Source organism: Patella vulgata, chromosome 5 (assembly GCF_932274485.2).
Source record: "Patella vulgata chromosome 5, xgPatVulg1.2, whole genome shotgun sequence".
Taxonomy (NCBI): Eukaryota; Metazoa; Mollusca; class Gastropoda; family Patellidae; genus Patella; species Patella vulgata.
Genome location: NC_065883.2, coordinates 33,063,505 through 33,076,921, shown reverse-complemented (window position 1 = coordinate 33,076,921; position 13,417 = coordinate 33,063,505). Strand labels below are relative to the sequence as shown.

Here is a 13,417-nt window from a genome sequence, read left to right as displayed (position 1 = left end):
GTTCAATGACATTTATACCCAGCCTACAATGTAGTTCCATAATCTTGTATAGTTATAAATGTTTTGAAGAAATTTAGAGTCGATACTGTTGTTTATTTTCAAACAATGATAATGTATCACGAACACATTGAAAAATAAAGCTGTACATATTTTTAGTGTGACAGTTCAATAATCACTATTCGGTTGTTTGTATTCAAAGAATATAGTTAATTTTTGACGAATAGTGTTGTTTTGTTTATATCTTTCTAGATTTTTGTATATTGTTTGTATATTGAGCCTGTCAACAGGTTATCCCAAAATAAAATAAAAAATTAGTAAGCAGATTGACTTCTGGTTATTACCTTCTTAGTGAATTTCATCGAACAGATCTGACACGGTCAATATTCGAAACAGTACATCAGATCAAGCGATTTAAACCTTTATTTTGAGCTAATTCAAATAGGCTCCATTTCTTTAAGATAATTATGTTCATCATAGGTATAATAAATAATTTGTTGTAATCTCTTTGAAATACATTAACTATTTGCAAATAAATGTGTTCAAGGTCTTCAGTGTGTAGAATAAAGGTGACAACCATCACAATGTCAAGTGATTGCGACATATGGTTGGTTCCTTGGCTACATTAGCAGTCTCTGTCGCTCACTTGGGTAAGCAATATTCTTTGGACGATTCTGGTAAAAACTAGAATACAACTAACATAAAAAAATAGGATTGGGACGATAGCCTTAGTTTTCCATCTATAATGAGCGACGTGTTGTGATGTGAAATCCTTGTCCGTATTTATCAAGTGGCATTAAGACAAAATCCGTTGATTAAATAGCCGGTTGATATGCGTGTCTTAACATTGTGAATAATAAACACAGATTTTGTATTCATAATTTTACATTACTGAAGACGCTACTCAGAACACAAATTGTTATCAAGATAAAACACGAAAAAACACGATAAACACACTATATAACATACATATCTCAAACAAATAAATACAATACAATTTGTCATACAATTTAAAAATATTTTGAATGATTCTCTTCCTTTCTCTTCGCAGATTCATGTACACAATCCGTGGTTACATTTTGATAAAACATTCACAGTTCCCCAATATTACAAGGAAACACAAAGTTTAAACACTTTCAATCAATTGATATTTTGAAGTTCCATCTGCTTAAAATGTTTCTCTCGCGCGTAACGCGTACTTCATCACTAACCCGTTTTAATTCTCTATGATGTCCAAACATGCACATACTTTCATAGGTTAAACACAAATGTTTTACATCTCCTTCCCACTTAAAATTAAATGTAGGCAAAATGTCCATTTAGTCATACTGACGTCTCAGATGGCCTTAAAATGTTCATAATCAATTTCAACTAAATTGATATCCACCTCTTTTCTTCTCGTTTGCTTAAGTTCCGCCATCTCGGCCATGCCCACCATATTTCCACCATTATTATGCATTTGAATTTCACCATGTATCATTCATTTGAATTTCACCATGTATCACTCATTTGAATTTCACCATGTATCATCTATTTGAATTTCACCATGTATCATCCATTACGATTTAGATGTCTTAGAAAAAAAAGACAAAAAGACAATTGTAAAATTGATAAAATATTATTACACATACAAAAAATAATGGATATTGGGTTGTCATGCAACCTCATATCTACATTATCCGAAGCTATGTCATCCATACAAAAATTTCGGATTTTAAGAGATCTGAGTCTTGGATCTAATCCCGACGTAATAAAAAATTTCATAAAGTTTTTAAAATAATTTTCATTATCGTATCATGTATCATGTTACTAAGCTTTAAATAACAGAACAGAAAGATTTGATAAGACTATTGCCTCCACTCCACCCTCCAAACACAATTCATTTGAAGATAACTATAGGATAATCACGAAGTTTTATCTGAACTTCTTCCTATCAACAACTACAACTTAACAAAATATTAACGGATGGGCAGAAACATGCAACGACAATATACGTCCACATTATACGTTCTGTGTGTATAGTTGCAATGTAGAATCCACTAGGTCTACTGCGTATTGTACCTTGTTGGTGTCTACAAATATTACACATGTGATACAACTGGCAAAACACATTCCAAATAAAATTTTAATCGTCTGTGTACCCCTTACCGCACTTAATTTCAGCCAGTAACAATAAATGTTTTTTTGCGTCACTTCTCGATTCTTCAAATCTTTGTTACGGATCAACCGTAGCAAAGATCTATATCTTAGAATTATATTTGTAATGTGTTTAAGCAGTTCTATCACATATGTAATATTGGTGGACACGAACATTGTTCTATAACACATACCAAAGGTAAAGATTATGTAAAGAACTGAAAAGGATCTTTGCCAATGCGGCCACTTCTATCAATCGTTCAGTTTTGAAAAGGGTGTGAAACGAAATGTGAAGAGCCCTTTGATCAACTCTTAGATAGAAGCATGGAGAAACAATTTGCAAACGTTTATCTTTCTAATATTATAGGCAACAAGTTGAGCGATTATTAGACTGATAAATATTTAATCTAAAGATACGATATGAGGATCGTGTAGTTCAAAACATGTTTGCGCGCGCAGCAAAACGGCGCGTTTATTAATTTTCGTTATCTGAAAACAAAAAAAAAGATAACACAAAAACTAATTAGACAATTCGGAACACTTCTGAGCTGACATTAGGGAATCTGGAATTTAAAATGCGAAAAAATATTAAAAAGCAAGATAATTAAATGTCAATATCAAAAAGGTTTTTCTACATTAAATTATGTAAGTTTTACGCTTAGCTCCTGAAGTAATCATATTAAGTAAATTTGTATGAACTTAGCAGTTTAATTATATATATATATATATACCAAGTAAATAATGAACTGTGTTTATATATCAAAGAGAGAGATAGCAAATCAACATGAAAATGAGCAAAGCAAAATAATAGATATGAAGCTAGCCAATATTTACAAGGATTTGGTAACAAAGATAGACCTCAAAATGGACGTTTTTTTGTAGGGAATCGGAAATTGAGTGTCCTACAGAGTAAATTAATAAACATTTATACTAATAAAAGTCAACAAAAGAAAAAAAGAATTTCTAAAATAAAAATTGATTTACGTGAGCACTATAGAGTTTGGTTTTGCGTGTTGACTGATTCACCAAACACACAAAATTTGAAAAGAGACCAATCGGATTATATTTCCATTCAATATACATTAAAGATGGCATGCTCGAGTTACCGGAACAAATAAAAGAGGACGATGGAATCGATGTGGTTGCTCCAAATGTTTTATTGTGCTATGATTAGACCCGTGTCTTAACGGTTACTTGTAGCCAAGTTAAACGCAGGAATTACACACAATCATGTCAACTATATTTGTTAAAACATTTCTTTTCCAAATTAAGCAATCTTTACCTTTCCGGCATGTTGTTGGTCGTGCTCTTTCCACCAGTTCTCCGGTCGATGAGCAATCACAGTGTTTTCCAATATCCTCGATACAGGTGGTTTGACAAGGCTGGGAAACAGACTGTGAGGATTGACTTTAGGCATCGGCAAGAAATGTCGGTATAACGTAATGTCCGACGCTGGTAGAACGTCTTCCATCTTGGTTTTGGTCTGGAACACATCTGGTGCCAACATTCGGCTGTTTGTTCTAGAGAGAGCATGACCCGGTCCCTGAAATATACTGATGTCCGATCCCGTGCTAGAACGTCGCTCGGAGCTTTCACAAAGTCTATATAGGCAGTGCTCTCTGATGATCCGCCTAAAAGCTGCTCTAAATTCATTATTTTTAAAGGCATAAACCCAGGGATTCAGACCGCTGTTAAGGAATGCCAGTAAAGCCAGGTAGTTCCTCAGCCACTCATTCACCGGTTGCTCTAACCACATATCAATCACAAGAAAAGCTAAATATGGCAACCACAAGCACAAGAATACACCTATCACCAACCCCAATGTCTTAGCACACTTAGTGTCTTTCATGATGTAGCTTAGTTCTAGGTTATGTCGGATGGAAGTTTCCACCGCCGCTATGGCACGGGCGTGGTACTTGGCAACCGCGTATATCCGCGAATAGCAGAAGAAGATTACCACACAAGCCGGACCAAATACAACACCTAAAAATAGTATGTGTGCATTACTATAGAGAAGCTTAAACGAACAAACGTTATATTGATCTATGCCATCATGCCAATCTACAAAAAGGGGTAGCCAAGATATAGCAGCCGAATAAGCCCAGGAAAGGGCAACGAGCGAAACAATTTTTCTTACCGTCATTATGTTGATATATTCTAAAGGCTGCAACAATGCCGTGTATCTATCGTAGGCAACAATCGCCAATGTCAAGATGGACACGCCACACGCCATCACTAATACTCTATTAGGTGACAGACAAATATAGACATTGCGGATGTCACCTTGCAAAACTTCTACCGCCATAAAAAATGGTATGACCAATGCTATAAAAATATCCGCTGCCGAAAGAGAAACAAGAAAATAATTAGTTGGAATTTGCAGTCTTTTGAATCTTTTGACCGCCACGATAACTAAAATATTACTTAACAAAATAAAAGGTACCATCACCGCTGTTATGGCTATCCCTACAATTTGTTCTAAACTTAACTCACCGTCATTATTCTTAACAGAATTAATATTATCATTTATAACAGAGCCCTTTATAATGGCGATTTTTTCAATAGTTTTATGAACCGCAATTAAATCGGAGTATTCGGCTAAAACTACCATTTTGAAAAATTAGATTTAGGACTACTTTGGGTTTACTAATATTTCATAAGTACGCTTTTTGTCATTTCACATTTTAGATTATTATTTATAGAAGAGTGGGGATGGAGATGGGGGTTATTTCATGAGTGCCAGGGTTTCAAGAATTTATATTTGCAACTCCTTGAGTCTAAACCGTCTTTTCAGTGGCGAGTTATCGTTTGTGAATTAAGGCTGGTTTTTACATGTTCATGCAATAGGATAGTTAAACGACAAACATCTATACACAACACACAATTCAAAACTCTTTCAATCGTTGCTTCTTTTCATCATCATTCTTTTCACGGGTGGCGATAACAGTGATTCAATCACACCATCCCATGGCCAATCAAACATACAAAGGTAAATCACGTAATCGTCGATCAATCACACTATCCTGGGTTTTTAACACACAATCCAAGAACCAAACACACTATCCTGTGATCACCAGTTGTACTGAAGAACACACGATCAGTAAATACCACTCACTACCAGTCTTCAATTAATCTGTAAATATAAGAAATGTAAACACTTAAACCGCGCAGAACTCAATTTGAGTTCAACATGTTCATCCTTCCGTTAAAGATGCCATGGCAACCAATGGATACTACACGCACCGAAGGAACATGGTGTGCTCTTCGACTTACCGAGTCCCTGCAAATAAAAACATAACGTTATTAGGCAACGAATATACACATCTCTAACAAATTTCTGCATGCGAGTCAAAGGATCAAGTCGGTGTGACTGAATATCCCAGCACAGTTTTAATAATAATAATATTTGTATCGCACAACTATTCAATCCACTAGGGAATGCACTTAGCGCTAGAAAAAGTTAATGGTAGTGACTAAATAACCAGAATCACATTGTTGGATATTTTCCACAGTCCACACAATAGACGCACTGTATCGAAAAGTTCTGGATCCAAATGATTTCTAAATATAGATACAGCAAATTGTGATCATGAATTAGTTCATCCAAAGTCTTCATCTACATTGTGAAGATTATGGGTCCCAAAACGGATCCTTAGGAGACACCGCATGATAGCTGTTGATGACTTGATGATGAGCTGTTAACTTTAACATACTGAAATTATTGTCCAGTGAGATAAGATAGGCACCATTTTGGAATGGATCTAGTTAATCCAAAGTTTGATGAGAGTCGATCCAGTAGGTTGCCGTTATCAATAGTATCGAAAGCTGATGATAAATCCAAAAGGACCAACTCTCCGAAATTTCCTGAATCAACAAATAATTTTATGGCATCCAGGACACATAAAAGGGCTGCTTCAGTGCTGAGACCAACGCAATAAGCTGACTGGAAATCCTCAAGGAGTTGAAATTTTTCTAAATGGCTAAGGAACTGCTGTTTAACAACCTTCTCCAGAACTTTGGAACAAGGTCAGATTTGATACTGGCCGATATTTCTTCAGCAAATGTGGGTCGAGTGTCGACTTTTTTTTATAAGAGGTTTGTCAACTGCAATTTTAAAACTTTCCGGTAACATTTCAGACTGCAAACTCCCATTAGAAATAATGGGCAAAGGGATCTTCAGAATTTTTAGCAAGAAATGTGTCGGTATGACGTACAAAGAGCATGATGTTGGTTTGGACTGGGCTATTATTATCTTCCTTATCTTCTTAGATGAAACAGGATTAAAAGAGCCAAATTGAAGTGATGAAACTATGGACATACTGTCATCCCACCCCTGTGTATTAACAGAGCCAAGGCCATGACGAATCTTGTAGATTTTATCAATGTTTGTCGAGGAGGTCAAGTAATAATTGTTTGAGTAAAGCTACCATATAATCAACATCATTTGAACATTTTGTGAGTATAGTGCTGTTCAGAAGATCAATATTAAATTCTTCAATCAGATATTATCTTGTCAACGACATCCGCATTATGAATAAGACCAGGATAACGGCAAGCAACCCAGTCCAAGGTGTGTCCTGATAGATGTGTCGGTTGAATAATGGTTTGTACCGGGTGGTGAACATCCAAAAGTTCACAGAAACGTTTCGTAAATTTTTAATTAGGAGAATCAAAGTGCACATCAATATCACTAGCGATAACGATGTTTCGTTGCAATCAAAGAGATTATTGAAGTCATTTACAAAGTCTGTATCAGTAGATTTGTTTTTTACTTGAAGGAGGTTGTCTGTAGACACAGATAATCGTTAGCGGTTTTGATGCAGGTGTGATGGTTAGTGATAAATGTTCAAAGGATGAGTACGTTTTCGATGTTTGAAGCCTCTGTAGCCGCAAGCTTTCCTCGATAGGGTTCCTCCTGGTGCATGTTGAAGAATTTCTGTCCTTTAAACGTTTCGGGAACAGAGGCAATAACACCCGGCAATGGTTCTTTAGTACTTTACTAATATTGTATTCGAACAACTAGACGTCGCGTCTGCCCAGCACCACTGACAAGGGGAAAACAGCCTTTTCCGCTTACTATTCTGATCAAGAGTTCTTTTACGGCTTTCGTCCCATCTGAACGACAAGGAACTGTGTCTTTCCACTGACAAAATTCCGAGGCACTTTCTCGGTCAACACTGGGATCGAACATCGCACCTCCTGGTTAGTGACTCCCATGTAATGTTTTGAGTAATTATCAAATGATAAGTAACAGTGCGTTCCATCACAGTATTGGACGATTTCACAATATATCGTGAAAACCGGTGGATAAACCTGAATCGGTTAGGCCCGCTTTTCATGGTCTTGCTTCCGCCAGTGTATACAACGTTTCTGAGCGTGATTTTTTGTATTTCCATGTGTACAGAAAAATCGCTGAAACGTTTGGGGCATCCCACATAGGTGATTTCTCTTTACAGCATGAACCCATCATTGTTTAAGTTAAGTCCTCGCCATTTTAATAATACAATGTCCAAAATATCTGCCATTTGCAAGCTGAATCTGCAGCAACAAGAGTGGTTGATTGGCTTAGTGGAAGAGAACCCGTGTCTGAACGCCAGAAAGTAAACACCCGCTTGGGCATGCATGAGCAAACTTTACGCGAGAAAAAAAGTCGCGGAAAAGTCGTTCATCGAGCTGAAACGCCTACATGGAAACGATCCCATTGCATTTGCATTACACCGACTTTTTCGCCGGCGGAAACTCGTACACGGAAAGCGAGTGTTACACTCCTGAACCACTCTGAGTAAAATTCGCATGATGAAGTGAAAGATTTATATCACTTTTTTTATATCTTACTTTGTCATATCCACCGAACAAATTCGAATAAAAATAACAACGCACATGCATCGTATTATATACCAAATTTGTTACAATTCGTCAAGCGAAAAATGTATTTAAACGTACCTCCATCAAAGTGTCATGAATGGCATCTATGAGGACGAACTACTTTGTTTGAACGAATCTCAATAAACTTCATTCAAGCAATATGTTTACCAAATTTGGCTGAATTCCATCCAGCTGTTTATGATTTAGGAGCAGAACAATCATTTGATAGTCCGAAGATTCAAGAATTCGAAAATACTCCAAATTGCTGACATAAGAATTAATTGAATATAATTTGTGTAATTAATAAACACTTTTCGAATGGAAATCAAAGTCAACAGTTGAGACAGATGTTTTGTGCAAATGACAATACAAGTATTGGTCTTGATATTCGGATATCATTAGTTTGTAATTTTTATATGCCATTTAGTTTGTGTTTAGAAGAGTAGACCACCTCCCCCTTTATATCATAACCACTACATATTATGTTGGCATCAAAATGGCGTAAGTACAGCGTTGACTAGACCATTCTCTTTATTTATTTGCAGCTCCCTAATCGATATTTTTCACGATTACATTCAACAAACATTCATATCGATCGTGTTGCAGGTATGTTGTTTAACCAGCGTACTACATGCGCTTGTAAACAATATAAACAGTCGGGTATCAAATCAACATGACCCATGCATATGACACATGCACAAAGAAAGCACTGAATAAAATTTTTAACCTCAAAATGTCACATTAAGCAGTCAGTGTCAAGATTCAATTCCAGTTGTGGCAAATGCAATGAAGTCCTTCAAAGGGACTGACTTTTGATTTGATTTTTACCGTATACGAAACCAATGTGAGTTGTTTTAACCCCATGGCTTAACTCTGTTCAGTAATGGTTGCAATGTTTAAATGTACCGTTTAATTAATCACTTGCTTCCTAACAAACAACTAGAGAATATGGAGGTATTTTATTGAAACCGGGATTTCTTAAGTTAAGCCAATGAAGATAAATAAAGACTGTCTATTTCAGGCTGTGTTGCGTTGAACAGTGAAATTTCAAAACTGTTAATCGTGAATAGCTCGCATTGGTCAAATGCTACCCGACAGAACATCATTTCCTTCTCTGAAAGAAAACAAACATGGCATTCGTTCTTAAAGAGAAATTAAAGCCTTGCTACACCGCTTGCTAGACATTTTCTTTATCTTTGAAGACGTCATATATAGATAAACGTACACATATTACTGTTAAAATTGGCTTACTTTTAAAGTGAGAGCAAGAGTATAACCCTTTTTTGCAATCAGATGATCTTTACTCCATTTTATGTTATTAGTTTATAGCAATATCTGCCAGATGATCATGTTGAAAATATAATTATTTGCATTTAACCTGGGTTGGCAGAGAAAATGTTATTTAGGAGATGAAAAAGAAAAAAAGGTACACAATAACATTCGTCATAAAGCTATGTTTAAGATTTCAACAATAGGATTATTGTTGTTATACATGATATTGTCAACAATATGATAAGGCCTGCTTTGTTTACATTCTCTAAACAACCACAGAAACGTGAAATTTATCAAGTCCACACTATTGTCAGACGTTGTTTCCTGGGAAATCATTTATTTAGGCTCTGAAGCCATGATCTCGATACACTCTTCTGCTAGAAGTAGAAATAGTACGACCCTAGTGTAAACTATTAGAAGTGGTCATAGCCTAGGCAACTATAGAATCAAACAAAATCATAGACTCCGAAGACAAAAACAGTAACAAAATTTAAAAATATTGTAACATTTAAGTTTACCAAGGTTGTCACCAATCCAAAATTAATCCCCTGGATTATTTTAAAAAAGACATAGCGGGTCTGTACTATACTATTCTCAGATAATGATTGTCATGTTTCAAGTTCCAGGAGCAGAGAGACCGTAAAATCCACGTTCGGCAATCTCTTGCTGCTCGAAATCTTACGTTTACATTTCTTTACTTTCTAATAAATATCAACAAACATAAAATGAAACATGGTTCACTTATAGTGTGGCACTGTGGTCATGTTGATCCTATACTACGGCTCCAAATCGGCAATGTGACACCACGGCCACGCTGTGTGACACTATATACAGAGTGGCACTATAGTCCTAGTCACGGACTCCAAATCAGGCAATGTGACACTATTCCAAGTTCCACGGCAACCAAATAGACAGATCACGGGCTTCCAAGATGTGATACTGTCCTCGGCTTTCAAAGATTAGTGTGAGTAGTGTAAGGCTATCTTGCGATCCTGGTTTCTTATTTTTTGAACTTCCGTATGGACTTCAATATTTTCACTTCTTTATGGACTTCACGTTGCATTTTCTAATAGTTAAAACTAGATAGCCGTGTTCTTGTAACTACTTGTTTATATAACAGTATTACAAGAAACAGTTATGGTATAACATATAAGCTGTAATCAATAGTCTAAAGACCCACGATAACCCAGATCTATATTCTGAAAGCCCACGTGATCGCATTAGAAACTCTGGGTGTCTCCAGAAACGCTAAATGATGTCTGACTCAACCTCTATTCCGACGCGGCTGATATACAACCAACGTTGAAATCTGTCCAGTGTGGCGCAATGGTGTGTGAGGAATCGGAGTCCGTTCAGTTCTTTTACTCTACCCCAGGGAATAACGAGGTATACTCTACAATATTGTTCATCTGCAAAAACTTTACCCTAGATTCAAACACAAGGTATTAATAATATGGAAACCGCGCACCTGTTTTCTAAGAATTAACTGGAAGGACTATATAGAAACTTTAAGTTTACCAGACTTGACGCCACTGAACCGGTTTATTTTTAGGACACCTGATTAACCCAAAATCTTATTTGCACTTCAAACGCACTTCCCATATACATCTTAAGTTCTTGCTATAATCTGTACTAATGTAGTATTACCACACCAAGTTTAACATGACTGCAACTATTTACCACGACTCCCAACTGTCAACCATAATAGGTAGTGCCCCCGATACAGTAAACAAAACAGTGTATTCTTAAACTTGAAAACCTTATAGTATTACAAATTCTTCTATCAGCCTATGGTCCTATTATTTTGATTATGAAATGTGCTGGACATTCAAACTTCACTAATCAGCATATTTAATCAAATACCAAACCTCGCCCCACTATTAGAGGGGACTCTGTGGCGACCTGTTTAGGTCTTTAGGGCTCCTAAACCAGTAATTTTGTCGCATCTGAAATGTGTAACGTGTTTATGGTCTGAATTAAGTGCATCTTGTTGTTTTTGTTGTTGATATTTGGCTAAGAGGGAGTCGTGATGGCTCAGTGCGTATGGTGCTGGCCCACAAACCATTAGGTCTTTGGTTCGATCCCAGTGTTGGCCGAGAAGTTCCTCTGAATTTTGCAACCTGGTTTCCCCTTGTCAGTAGTACTGGCGGGATGTAAAACTGAGGTCCACCCGTGTAGGTAAAAGAACCCCGTCTTCATTAATCCTTGTCGGTGCACGTGGGGTCTCCGTGGACCCCATGCACATGTTTTATAGTGTTTTGTAATAACTATTGGGTACTGCTTTCTGAAATTTAGTGACTTTGTCTGCTATACATTTTTACACGTAGTGAAGAGATGGGTATCCATATCTGCCTCCCACACGCAGAGTTATGTTACATGCAAATCAGTCCCGGCGCTTGACAGGAACATGGGGTCCAATCGGACCCTAACTGATAACTCACAGAAGGGATTTTGCTAATGTGTTTGCTGTCTGATACCATATTAAGTATGCCAGAGTATTCTCTCTTTTAGCATCTGCATGCTACAAATACCAAAAATTAAATGATGAATTCAAAATATTCTATGGTTTTTGTATCAAGCTTGAATTGCCATTATCACATAGTACACATAATAGCAATTTTGTGAGGATTATTAAATCTTTTCCACGTGTCCATATGAACGCCATGATACCTGCTATGTGATTCTTGCAACTGCACCCACAAACTGTTTCATCAATAGTATTGATCTCAATAGTATTGGCAGTTTGATGTTTGCTCTACACATTGTGCTCTTGCGCTAGCCTTATTGATGGTTTGCGCAAAAAATATCTATCTAGAATAGGCCCGTCAATATACTTTTAGGCCGTCACGATCAAAAACACATCAAATAATTTGACATCAATACTATTGAGGAAAATGTTTGTGTGTGTATGAGCCGCTTTAGCCCGATTGGTGCAGAAAAAGCATCCCTTTCATTTCATTTCAAATCTTAGGAGAAAAGTTATAAGCGTATCATTTAAACAAATATTACCCCACCCCCCATTTATTGTATAGATGTTCTACCCACCTCGTTTTCTGGTTTTAATTTCGAGTTATCTATAGCAATTAAACTACGTGTATAACGAGGATTAGAATATTTATATGGGAAAACTAACTTTCTTCAGTAGTCTGCTTGATTCACAAGAGTTGGCACTAAACCTCATTTTAATTTTATCTCATTTCTAACACATTATACATGCTTTAAACATGTGGTCTCACGTCAATTTAAATGTTTATTTTCCTTGAGAAACCTTTGACGGAATAAAACAGAATAGATCCCCATGGGTTTTCAAAATTGAAATAATACAACCCCCTTCCCAACTTTCTCCCAAGAAAAATCCTCATTTAATTCATGATCCACAATGTAAATTATCGCTTCGATCAAATTAAATTCTATTATTAAATTCAGTGGATTCTCAATTTATTTTTGGTACGATAAAAAAAAAAAAAAAAAAAAAAAAAAAACCTGCAATATTTATCTTTAAAATAATTTTGAATCAAATATTTGCATTGACATTTATAAATAAAATTAAATTATATTGAAAACATTTTCAAATATGTTATTCTATTAATGAGATACTTACCGAAATCTGTTTTCCAGTGGAATAAATACACTTGAAAGAGCTATTAGGTTTATAGACAAATTGTTAAACGAAAATATTCATAATAGCACAGTTCTTCGTCTCGCAGCTCGGTGTATTTACGTGTCGTCTTCCCGAAATAAAGTTGGTTATGTCTCTCATTTGAGTCACTCGTCTTTGGAATTTTCCTACTTGAAAATCGTCCAGTCGATTTGGGTCCTATTTGATTTTTAAATAAACGAATGTCTAAATTTAGATGGTTTAATATGTTCACGTGACATACAGAGAGTTGTGTGAGAGTAGAGGTAGTTTAATCAAACACAGAGAGAGAAGTTATAAGAGTAGCGGATTTTGTAGAAGGAGTATTAGCCATAGATCAACAAACCGCTTACCTAACAACAGTCGATCGAACTTTACCTTAAACTGCTTTTCTTTTCATTCGGGGTTACAGATGTACTTATAGGCAAATGATTTCATTATAGATAGATCGTAACATTTTCTTTGATTACAGTCGGATATGTCGTCCAATCTCTCTAGGGAGCTATGCTG

The 13,417-nt window shown here is 36.1% G+C and overlaps 1 protein-coding gene across 3 annotated transcripts; it reads right to left on the bottom strand.

Annotated features, from left to right (window-relative positions):
- Nucleotides 1-72: 72 nt before the first annotated feature.
- On the bottom strand, nt 73-13,083 carry LOC126821777 (tyramine/octopamine receptor). 3 transcript variants are annotated; one of them, XM_050550276.1, is made up of 2 exons: nt 12,872-13,083; nt 73-5,413 (listed from the first exon to the last, which is right to left on the bottom strand). In XM_050550276.1, exon 2 carries the CDS (start codon nt 4,742-4,744, stop codon nt 3,401-3,403), a length of 1,344 nt encoding a protein of 447 aa, XP_050406233.1. In that variant the 5' UTR covers nt 4,745-5,413; nt 12,872-13,083; the 3' UTR covers nt 73-3,400. The 3 variants fall into 3 exon arrangements, with proteins under 3 accessions (XP_050406233.1, XP_050406231.1, XP_050406232.1); XM_050550274.1 differs by having other exon boundaries at nt 73-5,266; XM_050550275.2 differs by lacking the exon at nt 12,872-13,083 and having other exon boundaries at nt 73-1,570; nt 3,416-12,697.
- Nucleotides 13,084-13,417: the final 334 nt, after the last annotated feature.